We start from the raw sequence: 24,301 nt of genomic DNA, 5'->3' as shown, positions 1-24,301 counted from the left end.
TAGTCAAATTTCAGGGCTAAAGATAATTTATGTAGTTATATTATTCCTAAAATACAGCTAGAGGCTTCTCAGAAATTAAATATCCCATTAGTTCATAAAAGTTTCAAATATCTTGGTATGACAATTACTAAAAATTTGAATAAGATATACCAATATAATTATAAACCATTGTGGAGACAAATACAATTAGATTTGGGCAAAACAGTATAGTGAGATATTCACTTGAATCGCATGGGTTAAATATTTATTATCCCAAAATTATATTTATTTTATAAATACCTTGGCATCTTTCAGATAAGATCTTAAGGAAATGGCAAATACAAATAGATTTTTGGATCTAGGAAACCGAGAACAGCAAAATTATTGAGATACCATTCAGTAAAAGAAGGAGGTTGGGGAATCCGAAATATTTCAATATATTATGATGCATATCATTTTATTCCATTCCTATCTTTCTCAAGGAAAATTAACAGCTCAAATTTGGATAATTATACTTTGGAGAAAATAGGAGGTCCCCAAGTATTATTTGTCACGATCGTTGGTAAAAATTTAAATATAAACTCATTGTTTACTCTTCATAGCCTGATTCTTGTGTGGAAAAAATGGAAAAAGAACCTTTGCCATCCAAAATTTTTAGCATTTAAAAGTTATGGATTAGACATTATAGGAGACCTTTGTAAAGACCTTTTTCTTAAAAATATACGTACAAAATTATCAAAGGTTAGTGAGATATTAAGGCATGAAAGACATTTTCCAGAGGGAAAGCCAATTGGCCATAAATGGATTTTGAAAACATAGATAAAATAGAAGAAGAAGAAGAAGAAGAAGAGTTGGTTCTTATATGCCGCTTTTCCCTACCCAAAGGAGGCTCAAAGCGGCTTACAGTCGCCTTCCCATTCCTCTCCCCACAACAGACACCCTGTGGGGTGGGTGAGGCTGAGAGAGCGCTGATGTCACTGCCCGGTCAGAACAGTTTTATCAGTGCTGTGGCGAGCCCAAGGTCACCCAGCTGGCTGCATGTGGGGAAGTGCAGAATCGAACCCGGCATGCCAGATTAGAAGTCCGCACTCCTAACCACTACACCAAACTGGCTCTCTAGAAGGGAAACTAGTATCAAAATTATATAAGACTAGATTAAAAGCCCATTTTATATAGTAATAAAATGGGCGCTAAAGGGCTCCCCCCCCCCCGGCGACTGCGGAAGGCTTCAGCGTGGGCGGGGGCGGCTGTGTGAGGCTGGCGTCGGCGTGGATGGGGCTGCAGAAGCATTTCCCTCCCGAGTCCGGTAGGCTTCTGCGGGGCTGGGGTTGAGGCAGGCTTTTACCTTTCGGCTCCTGAGGGCGCGGTCGCAGCGGGGACAGCATCTTTCAGGCGTCTTGGAGTGTGGGCGTGGTCGGCGGGGCTGCGGCCTGGGGACGGGCGGTCATGTTGTGCGGCGCGGCGGCGGGCGGCCATGTTGAGCTGGGCAGGCGTAGAGCTGGGGGCAGAGGCGTTCGGCAGCGGTGTGTCCGCTCGCTGGGCCATCGTCGCGGCAGTCAGCAATCCTCGGGGCCTGGGATTGGCGGTGGCGGCGAAGGCCCAGGACATGTCGGGTAGCGTCTAAGTGGCCAGCGGCAAGTCGTGGGCTGGTGCTCGGGGGCGACCGGCGGCAGCCGGGGAAGGAGCATCGTGGTCAGGGTGGGAACGGCGCGGGAGGGCCTGGTCTTCGGCAAGGCACCAGGCCTGCGGGGAGTCCTTATGGGGAGGGAAGGGCGATGGTCCGTCAACGGGAAAGGAGCTTCACGGCTCCTGCTTGCCCCTCTCCGAGTTTTTATCCCGGACAGGTCCTGCCCTAACTCCTCCGCAACAGCCCTTGCCCTTTTATTTAATCTGCTCCGCAGGAGCGGTTAAAGATACTAGAAATTAAGCCCACTGTGCTGTGAATACAGCGGGGGCTAGCTGGTGTAGCGTGGGGGTTTGGCCGGCTCTCCGGCTGGGCAAGGGTGCCCCCGCAGCGGAGGCTGGCCGGTGGGCACTGGCTGGGCTGCCACCCCGTGGTGGTGCATACCTGAGAGCGTTGGTCGGCACATGCCTAGTGTGTCGGCGGGGCGGAGCAGGGGGGGAGGGAATAGGGGACAGGAACCAGGCATGCATGGAGCTCCGCGCATGTGTGGTTCAGTGTGAGTGAGGGGCGGCAGCTGGGCAGGTCGTGCGGCCTGTCCGCGGCGTGGCCGGGACATGCGGCAAAGGGGTAGGCGACTGGACGGGTATGGTAGGGGCAAGGTTGGCCGAGGGGGCGGACAGGCGTAGCGAATGGAGGGTGGGGGTGCGGGTCGGCGATGCGTGGGAATGGGTGTGGGGGGGTGTTTGGAGGATGGGAAGTGGCACCAAGCGGGGGGGTTTGGGGGGTGTTCGGTGGGTACGCTTACCGTTCACGTAGTGCCGGGTTGAGGGGTACTGTCCAGCGACACCACTGTCCAGCGACACCACGGCCTGGCGCCTCCTGGCAGGCGGCTGGTCGCAGTGGTGGCGGTCCAAGCGGAAAGCATATCCTGGGGAGGAGGGCTGTGGGGAGGCTCCGCAAGGGCCCCCGGACGGTGCTGGCGAGTCAGTGAGCTGGGTTGGTGGAAAGGAGCAGGGCTGCGGCGTTGGCGACGCGACAGACGCACTCCTTTGGTGGGCGGCCTCTCTGCAGGCAAGGGCAATGTTCCAGCGGCAGGAAGGGAGCCCTGCTCCTTTCCCAGCGGCGAACCATCTGGGCAGTCCAGGGCGGGCCAAGTGGCCAATAGGGAGGCGCGCTACACGCACCTCCCAATTGGCCACTTGGCCCCCGAGTGGCACTCAGAGGGGCCCAATCAGGAGCCGCTTCATGGCTCCTGATTGGGCCCCTCCAAGTTTTTATCCCAGACAGGTCCCACCCTAACTCCTCCCCAGGAGCCCTTACCCTTTTATTTAATCCGCTCCACAGGACTGGTTAAAGATTATTAGATCACGAACAATCAATATCACAAACAATTTAAAAATGTGGGAATTAGACCTAAATATCATTATTAATGGGATTGCTCTGTGCTACTGATCTGATACTTATGTTTTTATATGTTTTTTTAATCTCTTGATGCATTTTGCTCATTTTAATTATTGTTAATTTTAAATTATTTTGTATACTGCCCTGAGCCATGTTGGAAGGGCGGCATATAAATTTAGAATCATTGAATCATAGAATCATAGAGTTGGGAGGGGCCATACAGGCCCCTAGTCCAACCCCCTGCTCAACGCAGGATTAGCCCTAAGCATCCTAAAGCATCCAAGAAAAGTGTGTATCCAACCTTTGCTCGAAGACTGCCAGTGAGGGGGAGCTCACCACTTCCTTAGGCAGCCTATTCCACTGCTGAACTACTCTGCCCTCTTCCAAGTGACAACCTTTCAAATACTTAAAGAGGGCTATCATGTCCCCTCTCAACCTCCTTTTCTCCAGGCTGAATATTCCCTCAACCTATCTTCATAGGGCTTGGTCAGACTTACTGGTCTGTAGTTTCCCGGGTCATCCTTCCTCCCTTTTTTGAAGATCGGATTTGAACTCATCCAGTGCAGCTAAATGCCTCTCGACAACCTCTCGACAACCTGCCAACCTCTCGACAACCTGCCACCCAGACACTATCCTTTGGCTACGGCCATCTCTAGATGTGCCTAAACACTTTGACCTGTGGGAAAAAAACAGATGTAAAATAGGCACTAAGCCTTTCTGCTTTCTTTGCATCCACCGTTAGAGTTTGTCCATCCGCACCCAACAGTGGGCCTATTGCCTACTTTACTTTACGTTTGCTCCTCACATAACTGAAAAATCTTTTCTTGTTACAATGGGCTTCCCTGGCCAATCTTAGCTCACTCTCAGCTTTGGCCTTTCTGATTATTGATCTACAGTGCCTAGTAACCTGTAGGTACTCTTCTTTAGAGCTCTGTCCTTCCCTCCATTTCCTGAACATTTTCCTTTTCTTTCTTAGTTCCTCTTGAAGTTCTCTGTTCATCCAAATAGGCTTCTTAGAGCTCCTGCAGTTTTTTCGTCTTTCTGGGATAGTGATTGATTGAGCATGCAATAGCTCTTGTTTGAGTAGCGCCCACCCTTCACATGCTCCCTTCCCTTCCAGCATTCTCGTCCATGGTATGACACTCATCATGTCTCTGAGTTTTTTAAAGTTTGCCCTACGAAAATCCAACATCTGCGTCTGGCTACAAGCTTCCTTGGCTCCCCATCTCAAAAGGAATTCTTTGAGGACCTGGTCACTTCCCCCTAGGTTCCCCACCTCCTTCACCTCATCCACCAACTCTTGCCTGTTGTTCAGTATTAAGTCCAGTATGGCTGAACCTCTTGTGGGTTCATCTACCATTTGATAAATGAAATTGTCAGCCAGGCAGGTCAGAAACTTGCATGACTGAGGATGCTTCGCAGAGTTTGTGCAGCATCCACATCCTCTCATTGGTCAGGCGGTCGGTAGCAGACACCAACCACCACACTCTTTGTTCTCCCCTCGCTTATTTTCACCCAGATGCTTTCCACTGTAGATATGCTCTCCTTCACTAGAATTTCCTGACAGGTAAGCCCTTTCATCACATACAGTGCCACTCCTCCACCTCTTCGATCTATTCTGTTTTTTCTGAACAGTTCATATCCATCCACCATTACATTCCAGTCATGAGAATCATTCCACCAAGTTTCTGTGATGCCTACTAGATCATACCTTTCCATCAGCATGAGAAGTTCCAGCTCTTCCTTTTTATTGCCCATGCTTCGGGCGTTAGTATAAAGACATCTGAATCCTTTTACTTTTGGTTCCCTATGAGCTGGCCAGTGATTCACCTCCATTATCTTCCTCTCCCGAAGCATTCCTCTTCCCTTGACAGGCAAGATTGAAGAGAATACCACTTGTGCCCCCATTTGCTTGAGCTTCCTCCCCAGATCTTGATAGTCTTTTTAAATAGGAGCGATGGTATTCAGGGACATGTCATTCGTTCCCACATGGACCATCACAAGTGGGTAGCAATCCGTAGATTTGAGGAGTTTGGGCAGCTGTTCTGAAACATCTTTAATTTTCGCCACTGGCAAGCAACATACCTCTCGGGTTAGGGGGTCAGGCCCAGCCACATGGCGATCCATTCCTCTTAGCAGGGAGTCTCCAATTACCAGTACTCTCCTTTTTTTTTTCTTCTCAACTCCATTTCCTTCTGTCTCCGTGGCCTCTTCCCTTTGTCTTAGACTTTGTTTTGGGACCTCTTCCCTTGTTGACCCTTGCACCTCCTCTGCAAGGGCCTGAGATCTATTCTGGAGCTCCAAAGGCCCCGAGAACTGTCTCGCTCTTCACCGTTGAGTCTTTTTCCGAACTGTCTGCAGAGGCTTCGTAATGAGGTCAATCCCCTTATCCTCTTCAGGACTGGTTGTATTGTCTTTATTCCAAGTTGCAGGGCTCTGGTCTATGAACTCCTCCCCTTTCTTACTTTGGGTCAGAGTAATAATTCTGTTTTCTAATCCCCTAATCTTTTTCTCCAAAAGTCTTACCAGTTTACACTTGGGGCAGCTGTAGTCCATCTTGTCTTCTGGGAGGAAAGCAATCATGTCACACTCACTGCAGATGATGGGATGAGTGTCCTGGAGGTCCATGTCTAGGCAGTTCAAGTACTAGGGAAATATAATCTACTGATATAATCTCCTGATTCTAATTGCTCGGCTAAGAGCCACAGGCCAAGAGCCCTTTGTCTCTCACCCTTCGGCTCGTGCCAAAGGCTCTGGCGAGGAGCAGCCCTTTTTAATCCTCCCAACAATTACCCAGCAATCACCTCACCCTGCAGCACAATAGCCTCACCTGGTCAGCAGCAACTCTCCCCAGTAGCTCTCTCCACGTGCTCTCAGTTGTCTGAGTTGTCTAGTAAATAATACTAATAGTTCAGCCATTGCACAAATAGCACCATTAATCTTTCACATACACTTTCCATGCACTTTGCAACTGGATTTCACTGTGTGAAATGGCAAAATCCACTTGCAAACAGTGGCTAAAGTGGATTATTCATGAATTAGCCCATGTGAAAGTGAAGGCCTAGACATCGAATAAAGGGGACCGAAACCTTACACTAGGCATGAGTAACTGGAGGAAGGTGGATCTGTCTCTGTCTTTTAGATCTCCACACCTGCCCTGTCCCAGTTGCCAAATAAGAAAGGGGAATTTGTGGCTGTGTGACACCTTTGCTAGCCACCTATTCTAGAGCTAGCTTGGTGTAGTGGTTAGGAGTAAGGCTTCGAATCTGGTGAGCCAGGTTTGATTCCCCACTCCTCTATATGCAGCCAGCAGGGTGATCTTGTGCTGGTCACAGTTCTGATAGAGCTGTTCCCACTGAGCAGTTTCTCTCAGCTGTGTCTACTTCACAGGGTGTCTGTTGTGGAAACAGGAAGGGAAGGCAATCTTAAGCCACTCTGAGATTCCTTTGGGCAGTGAAAAACAAAGTATAAAAACCAATACTCATTTGGGATTTGGGATCAAGGGCAGCTGTGCTTCCTCTGAGTGGCCTTTCCATAAAGCTAGCTGCTGACCAGGAGTAAAGGAAGTCTCTTTGGAATCCCCGGTTTTGTAAGCTGTGGGCACTCTGCCATCCTCTGTCTCGTCTGACGCCAGAGGCCAGGGCATAGCCTGAGAATCCAGATGATCCAAAAATGCTTGAGAGTCACACAACCGGTTGTGAAACTGGTTTTAGAGATTGTGAAATCTTGGATTGACATGTATTTTAAAAAGTGATATGCAAGGTAGATTCACAGTGGCATTTTCTTTCATTGCCTCACAGCGGAATCCTAAGCCATCCATTCTGTCCATGGGTTTAGAAAGGTATAAATGCTTAGGATGGAGCTGTGTTTTGTATGCATTAAAAAAAATGTCTTTAGGTTCACTCCATGTGGGTACCTAGTGGAGAATAGTGGGTACATTGTGGTAATTACAGAGAGTTCTCTGTAAGACCGATTATGCACTGGAGGTTTCATACTGTGATGCAGGCTGGAGTTTTAGTCGTGGCAGTTTGCCCCCCCTCTTCCTGTACCCACATGGGGGAGCATTTGGCCTGGTGTACTTCATCCGCCCCCGATTTGTGCTCCTGCACAGGAGCTGGAGCAGTGAAGTTCCCAGTGCATAAACGGTCTAAGACAGCGGTCCACAAGCTTGCGCACGCTGCGGACCGCTGCTCCGTAGTCCGGGGAGAGGGCGGCCTGGGGGCCCACGCACGCGCAGCAGCCCCAGCGCAAGCGCAAACACACGTGCGTGGCAGTCCGCACATGCGCGTTTGCGCCACCACCATGCCGGCGGCCATGGCTTCCCCTCCCAGCCCCTCCGGGCCGCCAGCAAATCGGCCGCCAAAGCGGCCGATTAGCTTGCGGCTCGGCGTGCTTCTCTTCCCTCCCCCCCCCCTGAAGCGAGAAGCTTGCCGGGCCGCGAGCTAATCGGCCGCTTTGGCGGCCGATTTGCTCGCGGCCTGGCGAGCTTTTCGCTTCGGGGTGGGGAGGGAAGAAGGAGCCGCGGCCTGGCGTCAAGGCCTTCGTGGCCCGCGGGTTGGGGACCACTGGTCTAAGAGACTACCTGAAGGAGTCTCAAAGCAGCTTCCAATTCCCTTCCCTTCCTCTCTCCACAACAGACACCCTATGAAGGTAGGTAAGGCTGAGAGAGCTCTGAGAGAGAATGCTCTGAGAGAGAAAGAACAGCATTATCAGGGCTGTGACTGGCCCAAGGTCACCCTGTTGGCTCCATATGGAGAAGCAGGGAATCAAGCCCAGCTTGCCAGATTAGAAGCCATCACTTTTAATCACTACACCGAACTGGTTCTTGCTCTGCCTTTCCTTAAAAGAGATCAGGGTTTTTCTTCACCCATTTTTTATCCTCACAGCAACCCTGTGAGATTGTCGTAGGGAATAGGCATAATGCCTCAAGCTTCATGGCAGAGTGGAGATTTGTCAGCTCCTGTTCCGAAGAGCTGAGAGGTCCGAGCACATGGGCCGTCTTTATTTATCCAATGTGGTGGCCACGTGTGTTTTTAGGCAGTGGAGACAGAGCTGACTTTGTCACATCAAGCTTCTCCACTCCTTCACTCCACGGCTTGAAAAGGTTGCTAGGATTAATCCGTGTGGATTAACAGAGCCAACTTTTGTCTGTGCAAACAAGAGATTCCATTCATAAGAACTGTGAATTAAATGCCTTTCCTCAGCCCTGCCTCTGAATATTGATGAGGAAAGGGAATTGGTGTACAATGTATGGTTATACGCATTAGCGTAGCTGTGTAAGAAAGGCGTTGTATTCAGTTGCATGGGAGAAAAATGGACAGCTTTAGTATGGCCCTTTAAAAGTTGTCTGGGCAGTTCTGCTGTATTCGGTTTGCATTCTGGCCATGAATGAACAGTTGTAGGCTGTGTCCCAACCGTGTCAAGTGGTGGCCAGCAACTCATTGGAATCTGTTCAACCCAGGGAGGTTCTGGCCTTCATTCCCAGCTAACTCAGTTTTGGTCAGCCACTTTTCAGAAACATGAGAGGAACTCCCAGAAACTTGTAAGGCAAGACAGTATTAGTTTCTTCCATGTTTCATATGGAGGAGAGAATATTGGCTTGCTCCGGAGAGTGTCTGACATTACGCTCCATTTTCCTAAGCCTTCAATATGGCTTCAATGTCCACATAAGGCTGTTACGTTACCTGAGCAATTTTCTGTCATGAGCTACATGAGCTTTTAGATGGTAAATGATTAAAAGTCAGTCATGTCTTTCGGTGAAAGGTCTTGTTTAACTTGTCAACATCCTCGCTCACCTTTGTTCCAAAAAGGCATTGGTTGTTGTTGAACTGTCTAATATATCATCCCCTCACAAAGAATCAGAGTATCCAGATGTGTGGTGGTTAAAGTGTTAGACTAGAATCAGGGAAATCCAGGTTCGAATCAGTGTCCTGCTCCCTCCCCATATACGTGGAGAGCAGATTTCTACTCGCCCAAGGAAACTCATGGATCCGAAAGGTTCCGGAATGCTCTATGGGATCCGATGCCCCATGGCAACTCAGAAGATGATATTTTCTTAATATCTTCACTGCTCCATATTAATTATCACATGGGCTCTCAGCTCATCATGCTTTTATGTCCTAATTAGCTAGGCCAGTGAAGACATTAAGAAAATATTATGAAGGATCACAATCACTGAGGAAGTTTGGGAAAATGGGGTATTGTTTACCTAGGAACCGGTTTTGGTTGTGATTTATTTGTTATGGTTTTGGATATTTTACAAAGTTTTGAATCATTATAAAAATTAAAAATTAAAACATTCATTATTGATTTGGAATAGCCTGGACAATTCCTATATATTTTGTTTGGATGGAGTTACCAAAAGGAATTGGCGGTTCGCTTGGAACTCAGAAGATGAGCCAGTGGAGGCCTGGCGCAGGAGTCTTTCTGAACCTATCGATCAGATTTCTCCTCAACACCCTCTCTGCACTTGTCCTAAGCCAGCTCCACGGTGTACCCTGGAGCTGGATGAACAGAAACAGGAACTGAGACAGTTAGAGCAAGTCTGGCAGGAAAATCGCAGCAAGCCTTCAAGAACACCTCATAAGATGTTTTTGAATGCTTATGAGATGACAGTAAAGGCCCCAAGGAGATCAAATTGGCCTCAGCCAGGGCCAGGGTTTTTCCAGCCCTGGCCTGGCAGAACACTCTACTGCAGGGGTAGTCAACCTGTGGTCCTCCAGATGTTCATGGACTACAATTCCCATGAGCCCCTGCCAGCAAATGCTGGCAGGGACTTGTGGGAATTGTAGTCCATGAACATCTGGAGGACCACAGGTTGACTACCCCTGCTCTACTGAATGAGTTCAGAGCAACAGGCAATAAGACCAATGAACTTCACCAATCCCAACAGTTGTCTCTAAAGTAACATTTCATAGAATCACAGAATCATAGAGTTGGAAGGGGCCATACAGGCCATCTAGTCCAACCCCCTGCTCAACGCAGTATTAGCCCTAAGCATCCTAAAGCATCCAAGAAAAGTGTGTATCCAACCTTTGCTTGAAGACGGCCAGTGAGGTGGAGCTCACCACCTCCTTAGGCAGCCTATTCCACTGCTGTACTCTGACTGTGAAAAATTTCACAGTACCCCAAGGTCTCGTTCACACACTGTGTTACCTAGAAGCGTATCCCCCATCCAGTAGGCATGCTTTTCATTTTTCTGACCCAGATGCAGAACTTTACACTTATCTTTATTAAATTGCGTCTTGTTCTCATTTGCCCATTTTTCCATTGTGTTCAGATCTTGTTGAACTCTGTCTCTATCTTCTGGAGTATTTGCCAGTGCTCCCAATCTGGTGCCGTCTGCAAACTTGATGAGTAGTCCTTCCACCCCCTCATCTAGATCATTAATAAATATGTTAAAAAGTACCGGACCGAGCACCGAGCCCTAAGGTAACCCCGCTACTCACCTCCCTCCAGTCTGATGAAACACCATTGACAACAACTCTTTGAGTGCGGTTCTCTAACCCAGTGGTCCCCAACCTTTTTATCACCGGGGACCACTCAACGCCTTTTACTGAGGCCCGGTGTGTGGGGGGGGTAGTTTACTCCTCTACTCTCAACCACTGCCCTAGCGCTCTCTGATTGCTATGGTAATGTTTAAACATCCCTTCAAAATAAGATACAGACACGCCACAACATTGAAGTGTGTTGTAAAGGGCTGGGGGGGATGAAGTAAAGGGGGGGGAAGAAGGCGTCCTTCGGGGCCCACCTCCAATTAGTCGAAGGACCACATGTGGTCCGCGGCCCACAGGTTGGGGATCGCTTAACCAATTCCCTATCCACCTAACTATCTGAAAATCCAGATTACAGTCCTTCAATTTATCCATCAGAATATCATGGGGAACCTTATCAAAAGCTTTACTAAAATCCAAGTAAACGACATCAACCAAATTTCCATGATCCAGCAAACTTGGTCAAAAAAGGAAACCAGGTTGGTCTGACAGGACCTGTTGGAGACATATCCATGCTGACTTCCTTGAATCATCAAATTGTCCTCCAGATGTTTGCAGATCGCTCCCTTTAATATCTGCTCCATTATCTTACCCACAACAGAGGTCAGACTCACTGGTCTATAGTTTCCCGGGTCGTCCTTCCTCCCTTTTTTGAAGATCGGAATAACGTTTGCTCTCTTCCAGTACTCCGGGACATCTCCAGTCCTTAAAGAGGTCCCGAAGATGATGGACAAGGGTTCTGCAAGTTCTCCGGGAAGATCTTTGAGCATTCTTGGGTGCATTTCATCCGGCCCAGGGGATTTGAACTCATCCAGTGCAGCTAAATGCCTCTCCAGCACCTCTCTGTCCATGTCAACCTGCCACCCAGACACTGTCTCTTGGCTACTGCCATCTCTAGATGTGCCTAAACCCTTTGATCTTTGGGGAAAAAACAGATGTAAAATAGGCGCTGAGCCTTTCTGCTTCCTCTGCATCCTCCGCTAGAGTTTGTCCATCCGCACCCAACAGTGGGCCTATTGCCTACTTTACTTTACGTTTGCTCCTCACATAACTGAAAAATCTTTTCTTGTTACAGTGGGCATCCCTGGCCAATCTTAGCTCACTCTCAGCTTTGGCCATTCTGATTATTGATCTACAGTGCCTAGTAACCTGTAGGTACTCTTCTTTAGAGCTCTGTCCTTCCCTCCATTCCCTTTTCTTTCTTAGTTCCTCTTGAAGGTCTCTGTTCATCCAAATAGGCTTCTTAGAGCTCCTGCAGTCTTTTCTTCTTTCTGAGATAGTCATTGATTGAGCATGCAATAGCTCTTGTTTGAGTAGCGCCCACCCTTCACATGCTCCCTTCAGTTCCAGCATTCTCGTCCATGGTATGACACTCATCATGTCTCTGAGTTTATTAAAGTTTGCCCTACGAAAATCCAACATCCGCGTCTGGCTACAAGCTTCCTTCCCTCCCCATCTCAAAAGGAATTCTATGAGGACATGGTCACTTCCCCCTAGGGTCCCCACCTCCTTCACCTCATCCGCCAACTCTTGCCTGTTGGTCAGTATTAAGTCCAGTATGGCTGAACCTCTTGTGGGTTCATCTACCATTTGATAAATGAAATTGTCAGCCAGGCAGGTCAGAAAGTTGCATGACTGAGGACGCTTTGCAGAGTTTGTTTCCCAGCACACATCTGGGAAATTGAAGTCACACATGATGACAAGGTCCTGCCGCTTGGATATTTTCTCAAGCTGCTCACAAAGTGCAGCATCCACATCCTCTCGTTGTTCAGGCGGTCAGTGGCAGACACCAACCACCACACTGTTTGTTTTCCCCTCGCTTATTTTCTCCCAGATGCTTTCCACTGTAGATATGCTCTCCTTCACTAGAATTTCCTGACAGGTAAGCCCTTTCCTCACATACAGTGCCACTCTTCCACGAATTTTACTTTCTCTGTTACATTTGAAGGACATTTACATCTCTGACAAAATATGACATTTCAGTATTAAGATCTTTAAATGAGTGTTGTTGCTGTTGTATTTGTTGTATTTATATTTATATACCGCCCTCCCTGAATGCTCAAGGTAAATAACAACAATAGCATTAACATAACAACAACATTAAGGAATGGTGGAACTACAAGGAGCCTCAGCTCAACTCTTACTGAGACCCAGTATGTTGGATAGATTCATAACAGTCGTAGTAGGGGAGGGCTAGGGGGCCAATTGGAAGCGATGGTTTAGGTCGACCTCAACCAAGTGCCTGGTGGAGGAGCTCCCTTTTGCAGGCCCTGCAAAACTGTTCAGAGTGGGATTCTGTTTGTTTTGACAAGGTGAAGCCAGTATGGCTACCTTGAAAGGCCTGTCATGTCATAGAGACAAGATCCAAAAAAAGGAAGCTTCTGAGTCAGACAGACTGATGCTACTTTTTAAAGTGATGCTACATAGATGTGCCTCTTGTGGCGCAGAGTGGTAAGGCAGCCGTCTGAAAGCTTTGCCCATAAGGCTGGGAGTTCAATCCCAGCAGCCGGCTCAAGGTTGACTCAGCCTTCCATCCTCCCGAGGTCGGTAAAATGAGTACCCAGCTTGCTGGGGGGTAAACGGTAATGACTGGGGAAGGCACTGGCAAACCACCCCGTATTGAGTCTGCCATGAAAATGCTGGAGGGCATCACCCTAAGGGTCAGACATGACTCGGTGCTTGCACAGGGGATACCTTTACCTTTACCTTTTACATAGATGTAGGAAACTGAAAAGTTTTCAATAGGAGGCCCTCTGTCTTGTAATTTGCCCTCACTCAGCTCTTAATGGCTTGTGACTAGAAATGTCCGTAGATATGAATGTGTGTTCCCATGAAAAAAATATCAAAACAGCCTTAACAAATATGACCAAAAGTGCCTCTGAGAATGCCACAAGCAGGACCCTCAGGGAATGGCCTTTTTCCTATTGTTTACTTTCCTTTAACTGTTTGCCTCACACAGTAACTGAAGTTCATATGACTTACATTTATCAATCATGTCTAATAGTCTCTTTCTACGTCACAGTTGAAAGTCGATTGATTTGGAGACTTTCAGCTCCTTTGTTTCTTCTCTGATTGCCTCCAGAGCAACAGAAGAGAACAACTAGTCAGTTAGACTGCTAGGACTAGCTCTCTCCTCTCCCTTTACAGTCATTTCAGTTCTCAATAAAGCTACATATTCTTTAAGCAGCCAGTGCTGTGATCCTTTGCATATTTAAACTGCCAGATAAGGGCGTGTGTATGGACATGTACGTCACATGGATTATTGTGCTGTTCAAAACCAAGTTTGTTTGTATCTGAATCTTGTTTCCTTTTACTCTTTCTGCTGTACAGAGTGTGGAGGGGTGGCTCTGGGGATGTTCAATCTTGACCAGTCAATCAAGGATTTTGCTCACAGCTCCTTCCAGATGGCACTGTCGAAAGGCTGGCCCCTGTACATGAGCACCAAAAATACTATTTTGAAGAAATACGACGGCCGGTTTAAAGACATTTTTCAGGAGATCTATGAGAAGTAATCAATAACATTTTGCTACCTTAATAACATAGGCTAGTTTTAGGGTTAATTGGGAGAACAGCGGAGCACTAGAATGACTGTCTTAAATGTTTTTATTGTATATGATTTCACTGAATCTGTTTTATGTCAATTTTAACATGTTGTGCACCACCCTGAGCCTTTGCAGGGAGGGGCCATTTATAAATCCCATATAATCACATCATCATCATCCCCATCCCCTTTCTTGCTGACTCCTGAACAGCCCCTTCTTGAATCGCCAAGCCTCCCCCTTTTCCCTCAAGGCCAATGGGAGGTGAATTGATTTGTCCACCTTGTAGAACTTCTGTTTCTCAGTTTACACTGGCAACTGGTTGGAAACTGAATATTTGAGTTAGTGAGAGAGCTTTTAAATTTTATTCTGTGCCCTGCCTTTCTCACAAAGTGGATAACACCTTTCTCCTCTCCTCCATTATGCTCTCACAACTACCCTGTAAGGTAGGTTTAGGTTGAGAGTAGAAAACTGGTCTGAGTTCTTGCAAACTTGAAGGGCATAGTAGGGATTCAAACCTTTATTTCCCAGATCCTAGTTGGACAGTTTCACCTGGCCTTTCTCATTTTTTTTAGCAATGAGAAACCCCTGAAACATTATTCGGGATTCAAGAAATCCCAGAAATGTCACAATCGTGCAGAACATGGTTGGGAAGCATAGCAGTATATATGCTCACCCGGGGCCCCTCCAATTCCCACTCCCTCCTCATTGGTCATTTGGGGTCGGGGTCAACATGACCATATATGATCCTTTTTGCCACATTTGACATAATTAATTGCTAAACAATTTGATCTTTATTAAGGGAAAGAAAAAGAAATCATGTAATCAGTTCCTTTGTGTGTAGTGGTTTGGTGTAGTGGTTAGGAATGCGGACTTCTAATCTGGCGAGCCGGGTTCAATTCTGCGCTCCCCCACATGCAGCCTTCTGGGTGACCTTGGCCTCGCCACAGCACTGATAAAGCTGTTCTGACCCAGCAGGAATATCAGGGCTCTCTCAGCCTCACCCACCTCACACGGTGTCTGTTATAGGGAGAGGAAAGGGAAGGCGACTGTAAGCCACTTTGAAACTCCTTCGGGTAGAGAAAAGGGGCATATAAGAACCAACTCTTCTTCTTCTAATAATGCATTCAAGAAAAAATGAACTTACACACATATGTTGGTCGAATATTCTAGAAATCTCGCATTTATTTGAGACAAGATATGTAGAGTATAGTTAGTTTACTCCTAGCTTAGGCCTTTTTTAGCCTAGCATAATATGCAAGCAGCGAACCTATTACAGGGGGCCCTGTAACCTGCAAAGAGCTCCTAAAAGGGCTGTTAGACTCCTGTACATTGGAGGAGGAGAAGGAGGAGAAGAAGAAGAAGGAGAAGAGTTGGTTCTTATATGCCGCTTTTCTCTACCTGAATCATAGAATCATAGAATCATAGAATCATAGAGTTGGAAGGGGCCATACAGGCCATCTAGTCCAACCCCCCGCTCAACGCAGGATTAGCCCTAAGCATCCTAAAGCATCCAAGAAAAGTGTGTATCCAACCTTTGCTTGAAGACTTCCAGTGAGGGGGAGCTCACCACCTCCTTAGGCAGCCTATTCCACTGCTGAACGACTCTGACTGAGAAAAACTTTTTCCTGATATCTAGCCTATATCGTTGTACTTGAAGTTTAAACCCATTACTGCGTGTCCTCTCCTCTGCAGCCAGCAGAAACAGCATCCTGCCCTCCTCCAAGTGACAACCTTTCAAATACTTAAAGAGGGCTATCATGTCCCCTCTCAACCTCCTTTTCTCCAGGCTGAACATTCCCAAGTCCCTCAACCTATCTTCATAGGGCTTGGTCCCTTGGCCCCAGATCATCTTCGTCGCTCTCCTCTGTACCCTTTCAATTTTATCGATGTCCTTCTTGAAGTGAGGCTTCCAGAACTGCACACAGTACTCCAGGTGTGGTCTGACCAGTGCCGTATACAATGGGACTATGACATCTTGTGATTTTGATGTGATGCCTCTGTTGATACAGCCCAAAATGGCATTTGCCTTTTTTACTGCTGCATCACACTGCCTGCTCATGTTTAGTTTACAATCCACAAGTACCCCAAGGTCTCGTTCACACACAGTGCTACCTAGAAGCGTATCCCCCATCCAGTAGGCATGCTTTTCATTTTTCTGGCCCAGATGCAGAACTTTACACTTATCTTTATTAAATTGCATCTTGTTCTTATTTGCCCATTTTTCCATTGTGTTCAGATCTCGTTGAACTCTGTCTCTATCTTCCGGAGTATTTGCCAGTCCTCCCAATTTGGTGTCATCTGCAAACTTGATGAGTAGTCCCTCCACCCCCTCATCTAGATCATTAATAAATATGTTAAAAAGTACCGGGCCGAGAACCGAACCCTGAGGTACCCCGCTACTCACCTCTCTCCAGTCTGATGAAACACCATTGACAACAACTCTTTGAGTGCGGTTCTCTAACCAATTCCCTATCCACCTAACAATCTGAAAATCCAGATTGCAGTCCTTCAACTTATCCATCACAACATCATGGGGAACCTTGTCAGAAGCTTTACTAAAATCCAAGTAAATGACATCAACCAAATTTCCCCGATCCAGCAACCTGTTACTTGGTCAAAAAAGGAAACTAGGTTGGTCTGGCAGGACCTGTTGGAGACAAATCCATGCTGACTTCCTTGGATCACCAAATTGTCCTCCAGATGTTTGCAGATCGCTCCCTTTAATATCTGCTCCATTATCTTCCCCACAACAGAGGTCAGACTCACTGGTCTGTAGTTTCCCGGGTCATCCTTTCTCCCTTTTTTGAAGATCGGAATAACGTTTGCTCTTTTCCAGTCCTCCGGGACATCTCCAGTCCTTAAAGAGGTTCCGAAGATGATGGATAAGGGCTGTGCAAGTTCTCTGGAAAGTTCTTTGAGTACTCTCGGGTGCATTTCATCTGGACCAGGGGATTTGAACTCATCCAGTGCAGCTAAATGCCTCTCGACCACCTCTCTATCCATGTTAACCTGCCACCCAGACACTATCCTTTGGCTACAGCCATCTCTAGATGTGCCTAAACACTTTGACCTGTGGGAAAAAACAGATGTAAAATAGGAACTAAGCCTTTCTGCTTTCTCTGCATCTTTCGTTAGAGTTTGTCCATCAGCACCCAATAGCGGGCCTATTGCCTCCTTTACTTTACGTTTGCTCCTCACGTAACTGAAAAATCTTTTCTTGTTACAATGGGCTTCCCTGGCCAATCTTAGCTCACTCTCAGCTTTGGCCTTTCTGATGATTGATCTACAGTGCCTAGTAACCTGTAGGTACTCTTCTTTAGAGCTCTGTCCTTCCCTCCATTTCCTGAACATTTTCCTTTTCTTTCTTAGTTCCTCTTGAAGTTCTCTGTTCATCCAAATAGGCTTCTTAGAGCTCCTGCGGTGTTTTCGTATTTCTGGAATAGTCATTGATTGAGCATGCAATAGCTCTTGTTTGAGTAGCGCCCACCCTTCACATGCTCCCTTCCCTTCCAGCATTCTCGTCCATGGTATGACACTCATCATGTCTCTGAGTTTATTAAAGTTTGCCCTACGAAAATCCAACATCCGTGTCTGGCTACAAGCTTCCTTGCCTCCCCATCTCAAAAGGAATTCTATGAGGACATGGTCACTTCCCCCTAGGGTCCCCACCTCCTTCACCTCATCCACCAACTCTTGCCTGTTGGTCAGTATTAAGTCCAGTATGGCTGAACCTCTTGTGGGTTCATCTACCATTTGATAAATGAAATTGTCAGCCAGGCAGGTCAGAAACTTGCATGACTGAGGACGCTTTGCAGAGTTTGTTTCCCAGCACACATTTGGGAAATTGAAGTCACCCATGATGACAAGGTCCTGCCGTTTGGATATTTTCTCAAGCTGCTCACAAAGTGCAGCATCCACATCCTCTCGTTGGTCAGGCGGTCGGTAGCAGACACCAACCACCACACTGTTTGTTTTCCCCTCGCTTATTTTCACCCAGATGCTTTCCACTGTAGATATGCTCTCCTTCACTAGAATTTCCTGACAGGTAAGCCCTTTCTTCACATACAGTGCCACTCCTCCACCTCTTCGATCTATTCTGTTTTTTCTGAACAGTTCATATCCATCCACCATTACATTCCAGTCATGAGAATCATTCCACCAAGTTTCTGTGATGCCTACTAGATCATACCTTTCCATCAGCATGAGATGGAGTCCTGAAGGAGTCTCAAAGCGGCTAACATTCACTTTCCCTTCCTTTCCCCGCAACAAACACCCTGTGAGAGAGGTGAGGCTGAGAGAGCCCTGATATTACTGAAGAAGAAGAAGAGTTGGTTCTTATATGCCGCTTTGCTCTACTCGAAGGAGTCTCAAAGCGGCTTCCAATCCCCTTCAGAATCAAACCCGGTTGCCAGATTAGAAGTCTGCACTCCTAGCCACTACACCAAGAGGAAAGGTACAGGCAGTTTCTGTCTGGATTTTTGGGGGCGATGAATAGGCATGTACATAATCTTTTGTTGTAGTCCATGTTGTATTTTCCTTCACTTTATGCAAGCTGTAAGTTATTTTCCATTATTCTTTCAGTCTTCAGGTACCCCCTACAATCCCTCTGAATTACATTCATTTCTTCTAATTTTCCAGGGAGTACAAGTCAAAGTTTGAAGCCAAAGACATCTGGTACGAGCATCGGCTCATAGACGACATGGTGGCCCAAGCACTGAAATCTGAGGGAGGTTTTATCTGGGCTTGCAAGAACTACGATGGTGATGTGCAGTCTGACTCGGTTGCACAAGGTACGATCTGCCCCTTGTATTGCCACGCTTTGTTAACTTGATTGGCTAACTGGTGTTCCTATGGCGATAGGTAAGGCAATGGCAGCAGCCGTGATGTAGAAGGACCCGACTAGGTCCTACTATTAAAACTCAGTGGAAGCCAATGCTTGTTTGATTGCCCTTTCCAGGTTACGGGTCCCTGGGAATGATGACCAGTGTCCTGATATGTCCCGATGGCAAAACAGTGGAAGCCGAAGCAGCGCACGGCACAGTGACCCGCCACTATCGCCAACACCAAAAAGGCCAGGAAACATCGACCAACCCTATTGGTACAAGCCCTCCTGCTTTCTTGCTAGTATCAAGCCTCCACATGAAATGCTTTAAGTTTGCTTTGTAGCCTTGCTTTCCACTTACGCTCCTCTCCACAGTTGTGGAAGCGGTCCTCCACCCTGAAACGCAGTCCCTCTGGACTCTGCCGCTCATGCAAGGCAAAGTCTTTCGAGGAGCGGGAAAGTACCTAACAAGTGAGGAACATGCTTCACAGTGGAGGGCTGCTCCTGCCACAGATCTAAGGGGAGCCCGAGGGAAAAGCCATCGAATCCAAGGCATGGAAATACCATGGAGTATGGAAACAGTATTTCTCTGTTGAAGCATTGTGAATAGACCTCCTGTTGTTGACAGTGCAGCTGTGCCCAAGGAGTATGTGAAAATTAAAATATGTACTTGGGGGGGGAATGCTTCAGTTTATTATTTTATTTATTAATATTAATTTTTATTATTAAATTTAGTCGCCGCCCTCTGACCAGCCGGCTTGCGGCGGCTTACAACAACCTAAACCAATAAAACATTAAAAAGCGAATAGTTTCAGGCTAACCCCATAAAAATCCCAACCTAATTCCACAGACTCTCCTCCTGATCCCCAAGCCTCAGGGTAGACGTTGAAATAGGGGGTTAGAGGAGGTACCCCATAGATCTTCCCTATCCCAGCCTCAACCAAACGCCTGGCGGAAGAATTCCATCTTGCAGGCCCTGCAAAACTGATAGCTCTGTCAGAGTACTTAGCTCTTCCTGGAGCTCATTCCACCAGGTGGGGGCCAGGTGCTTACAGGTCCTCCCCAAATGTACTCTGAAATATATCACAGGGAGAAATTATTGTTTTTTAGCAGATGGAATAAAGAAGTGAACAAACCCTAGACCTCTTTCATAGAATCATAGAATCATAGAGTTGGAAGGGGCCATACAGGCCATCTAGTCCAACCCCCTGCTCAACGCAGGATTAGCCCTAAGCATCCTAAAGCATCCAAGAAAAGTGTGTATCCAACCTTTGCTTGAAGACTGCCAGCGAGGGGGAGCTCACCATCTCCTTAGGCAGCCTATTCCACTGCTGAACTACTCTGACTGTGAAATTTTTTTTCCTGATATCTAGCCTATATCGTTGTACTTGAAGTTTAAACCCATTATTGCGTGTCCTCTCCTCTGCAGCCAACAGAAACAGCATCCTGCCCTCCTCCAAGTGACAACCTTTCAAATACTTAAAGAGGGCTATCATGTCCCCTCTCAACCTCCTTTTCTCCAGGCTGAACATTCCCTCAACCTATCTTCATAGGGCTTGGTCCCTTGGCCCCAGATCATCTTCGTTGCTCTCCTCTGTACCCTTTCAATTTTATCTACGTCCTTCTTGAAGTGAGGCCTCCAGAACTGCACACAGTACTCCACGTGTGGTCTGACCAGTGCCGTATACAATGGGACTATGACATCTTGTGATTTTGATGTAATGCCTCTGTTGATACAGCCCCAAATGGCATTTGCCTTTTTTACTGCTGCATCACACTGCCTGCTCATGTTTAGTTTACAATCCACAAGTACCCCAAGGTCTCGTTCACACACAGTGTTACCTAGAAGCGTATCCCCCATCCAGTAGGCATGCTTTTCATTTTTCTGACCCTGATGCAGAACTTTACACTTATCTTTATTAAATTGCATCTTGTTCTCATTTGCCCATTTTTCCATTGTGTTCAGATCTCGTTGAACTCTGTCTCTTATCTTCTGGAGTATTTGCCAGTCCTCCCAATTTGGTGTCATCTGCAAACTTGATGAGTAGTCCCTCCACCCCCCTCATCTAGATCATTAATAAATATGTTAAAAAGTACTGGGCCAAGCACCGAGCCCTGAGGTACCCCGCTACTCACCTTTCATGGGATCATGCCCTCCTCTACTGGCTGTGATCCCATCCACAGCTCCCTTGCAGTGAACTTTCTAAACAGCATCTCTATGACCGTTTACGCACTAGAGTTTTCATGCCAGGCTGCAGGCTGGAGTTTTAGTCATGGCAGGTTGCCCCACCTCTTCCTGCACCCACACAGGGGAAGCATTTCGCCTGGTGCCCCTCATCCGCCCTGATTTGTGCTCCTTCATAGGAGCTGGGGCAGCGAAGTTCCCAGTGCGTAAGCGGTTTATGAGATGCCAAAGCTCCATATTCAGCTGCGTCAAGAGGGAGAAGGCATTAAGTGGTCAGAGTATGAAAGAAAGGAGAAACAATTGTAAAAACTACAGAGAAAGGTTTGGGAAGAACTGGGAGGAAGCCAGCGGCCTGCCCCTCCAGAAAGCTGAGGAGAAAGTAACTCAAAAGTTTGGCAGGGCTAAGTAGGGTTGCCAACCTCCAGGTGAGCCCTGGAGACCTGTCAGAATTACAACTCCTCTCCAGATGACAATGATCAGTTCCCCTGGGGAAAATAGCTGTTTGGGAGAGTTGCATTGCAGCATCAGGCCCTTCTGAGGTTCTCCAGAAATTTCCTAACCCAGAGCTGGCAGGGCTAAATGAATAATTTAAGATCATCTGATGGAAATCTACTGAAGATCCCCAGCCCAAAGGAGGTGAGACTGGCCTCAGCCAGGGCCAGGCCTTTTCAGCCTTGGTCCCGGCCTGGTGGAATGCTCTGCCAAGAAGAAGAGTTGGTTTTTATAACCCTCTTTTCACTGTCCAAAGGAGTCTCAAAGTGGCTTATAACCGCCTTCCCTTCTTCTCCCCCCAACAGATACCCTGTGAGGTAGGTGGGGCTGAGAGAGCTCTGTGAGAACAGATTCTAACAGGACTGTCTCTAGCTCACATTCACCCAGCTGGCTGCATGTGGAGTAGTGGGGAATCAAACCAAATTAGAAGCCACTGTTCTTAACCACTACATCAAGCTGGCTCCAAGAGAGACCAGGGCTCTGCGTGACCTTAACCAGTTCCTCAGGGCCTATAAAACAAAATTGTTCCACCAGGTCTACAGTCGAGGCCGGATGGATCACCAAGGAATACTAGCCTCACCACTGGAAACTGAAAGAAGAACTGGCTTTCGGGGAGCTGCCCTCTCCTAACTTAGACTTTTCAACTAATTGGGGGCAGATTGAAATATAAAAGGTTTTACTGCTACATTATCTGATTTTATACTTTATGTTACCTTGTGTTGTTACCTGCCCTGACCGTCTAGGAAGGGTGAGTTTTAAGAATACAGATAGATGATAATAGATATCCAACATGTGCAGATTGAGGTTGATTGATTTGCTTGATCCCAAGGGGGGGGGTAGCCTGGGCAAACATTTGTGGTCCTTCCCATAGTGGGTTGATCTTTCAATCTGTCTGTCTCCGTTTGTCAGCCTCTATCTTTGCTTGGACCAGAGGTCTTGCCCACAGAGCTAAGTTGGATAACAATGCAGGACTGCAGAATTTTGCCACCGCACTGGAGGAGGTTTGCGTAGAGACTATCGAGGCCGGTTTCATGACGAAAGATCTGGCTGCCTGCATCAAAGGGCTACCGAAGTAAGTATGGAGGGAGGAGGGGAATAGGAACACCTGGCATTTAAAACTCAGGAGGAAAGTATTCCTTTAGTAAAAGCTTTAGTAAAAGCTATGTCAAGCGCTCAGGGCTTAAAAGCCTGCACTAAGAAAAATGCAGCTCCATATAACCTCCATGAGGCATGCCGAAATCTTTCCTCGAGATTTCCAGTTTTGATAGTTTGGAGGGTTTTTCTGAACTCGACACAATCTCCACATTTATGCCTTTGTGTATCTTTCCCTGCTTCAGCGTGCAGCGTGCTGACTACTTGAACACGTTTGAGTTCCTGGACAAACTTGCCGAAAACCTGAAGGCAAAGCTTTGAAGAGTTGGTCTCAACAACCGTTCGGAAATGCATGTCACTTGCTTTACGAACGGATGAAAGAGTCCCTTGGTCAGGTGGTGTGACACTGTGTGGTCTGAAGGGAAATCCAGCTGAAGATAGAAACATCTCTGGAGTGTCTCACATGTTAGGCTCCCAAGTGATTTCTATGCTGTTTTGTTTGTTTAAAGGCTGATGGAGCAACCACAGCAACAGCCTCCCTGACAAATTAAGGTGTTGGTTGGGCCACCTGGCAGTCAACCTCTTCCCTCCCTTTTCAAGAGATAGTTTTCTTGTTTTCTTTTTTAAAGTTCAAGAGATTGCAGATTCCTGTACCATCTCCAGGTCACCCACCGATGGGCCACTGTAGCAATGGAAGCAACAATACTTCTCTCGTACCCTCTAGTGAATTTTGCAAACAGATCTGTCGATAAGTGTTCGTGGGCCTATTTGGAAGCATCTTAAAAGATAAGGGCCAGGCCATTCCTTTCATCACATCTTACCCGGAAGCGCAGGGAGTTTCCTTTTCTCTTCAGCTGCATTGTTACTTGAGGTGCAGTTCCTCAAATCCGTTTCTCAGTAGCCACCTGAACAAGGGTAATCGATTTCGGAATAAATTCCTGAAACCAGCACCTGCCTCTCCTGTGGTTTCTGAGTTGCAAAATCCTGTTGGGTAGAATTTTCTGCCTTACTCTGCTGAGTAAGGCAGTGTCTGTAAGAGAAGGGGTGGGTCATTTACAAATCAGTCAATGGTTTCTGTGGGTTTTGGTGGGGATGGATTAAACACATCATGCAAGTCCTGCAAGAGAAAGGTGGGGCTGTGGATCACTGGTAGCGCATCTGCTTTGCATACAGAAGACCCTAGCTTCAGTCTTCCGTTTAAGTAGCAGGTAACAGATCACATAAAAGACACCCAACCTGACACCCTGGAGAGAAACTGCCAAGTTTAAGCAGACAGTGCTGACCTGGAGGTCTGATTTGATATCAGGCAGCCTCATTTGTGTTCAAGGGCTGTAACATCACCCAAGCAGAATTCCTATGGGGAAATGTCACCCATCTATTCAACAAGAATGACTGAGAAGTAGTAAGTACATACTGAACAAAATACTCCCTAGTTGGATAGTTATTTAATGCAGCCTTTCTCAACATTTTTACCATTGAAAAACCCCTGAAACATTCTTCGGGCTTTGAGAAATCCCAGAAGTGGCACGATCATGCAGAATATTGTTGGGAGCATATCTGTGTATGCACCCACCCAGGGCCCCTTCCCCCACTCCGCCCCAGGCCTATCATTGGTCTTTTTGGGAAGGGCAGATGGGTCAACATGACTACATATGGTCATATCACCCAATA

The 24,301-nt window shown here is 47.1% G+C and overlaps 1 protein-coding gene across 1 annotated transcript in view; it reads left to right on the top strand.

Moving 5' to 3' along the window:
- IDH1 (isocitrate dehydrogenase (NADP(+)) 1) overlaps positions 1-23,578 on the top strand; it is a 40,513-nt gene extending 16,935 nt beyond the window's left edge. Inside the window, exons 5-9 of the mRNA XM_077319272.1 lie at positions 13,828-14,005; positions 18,678-18,829; positions 18,997-19,137; positions 22,448-22,610; positions 22,876-23,578. Coding sequence (XP_077175387.1) covers positions 13,828-14,005; positions 18,678-18,829; positions 18,997-19,137; positions 22,448-22,610; positions 22,876-22,951 — 710 coding nt within the window. The 3' untranslated portion in view covers positions 22,952-23,578. The remainder of the gene's footprint in view (positions 1-13,827; positions 14,006-18,677; positions 18,830-18,996; positions 19,138-22,447; positions 22,611-22,875) is intronic.
- The last annotated feature ends 723 nt before the right edge of the window (positions 23,579-24,301 follow it).

This window comes from Paroedura picta, chromosome 2 (genome assembly GCF_049243985.1).
Source record: "Paroedura picta isolate Pp20150507F chromosome 2, Ppicta_v3.0, whole genome shotgun sequence".
Taxonomy (NCBI): domain Eukaryota; kingdom Metazoa; phylum Chordata; class Lepidosauria; order Squamata; family Gekkonidae; genus Paroedura; species Paroedura picta.
This window is presented reverse-complemented; position numbering and strand designations above follow the sequence as displayed.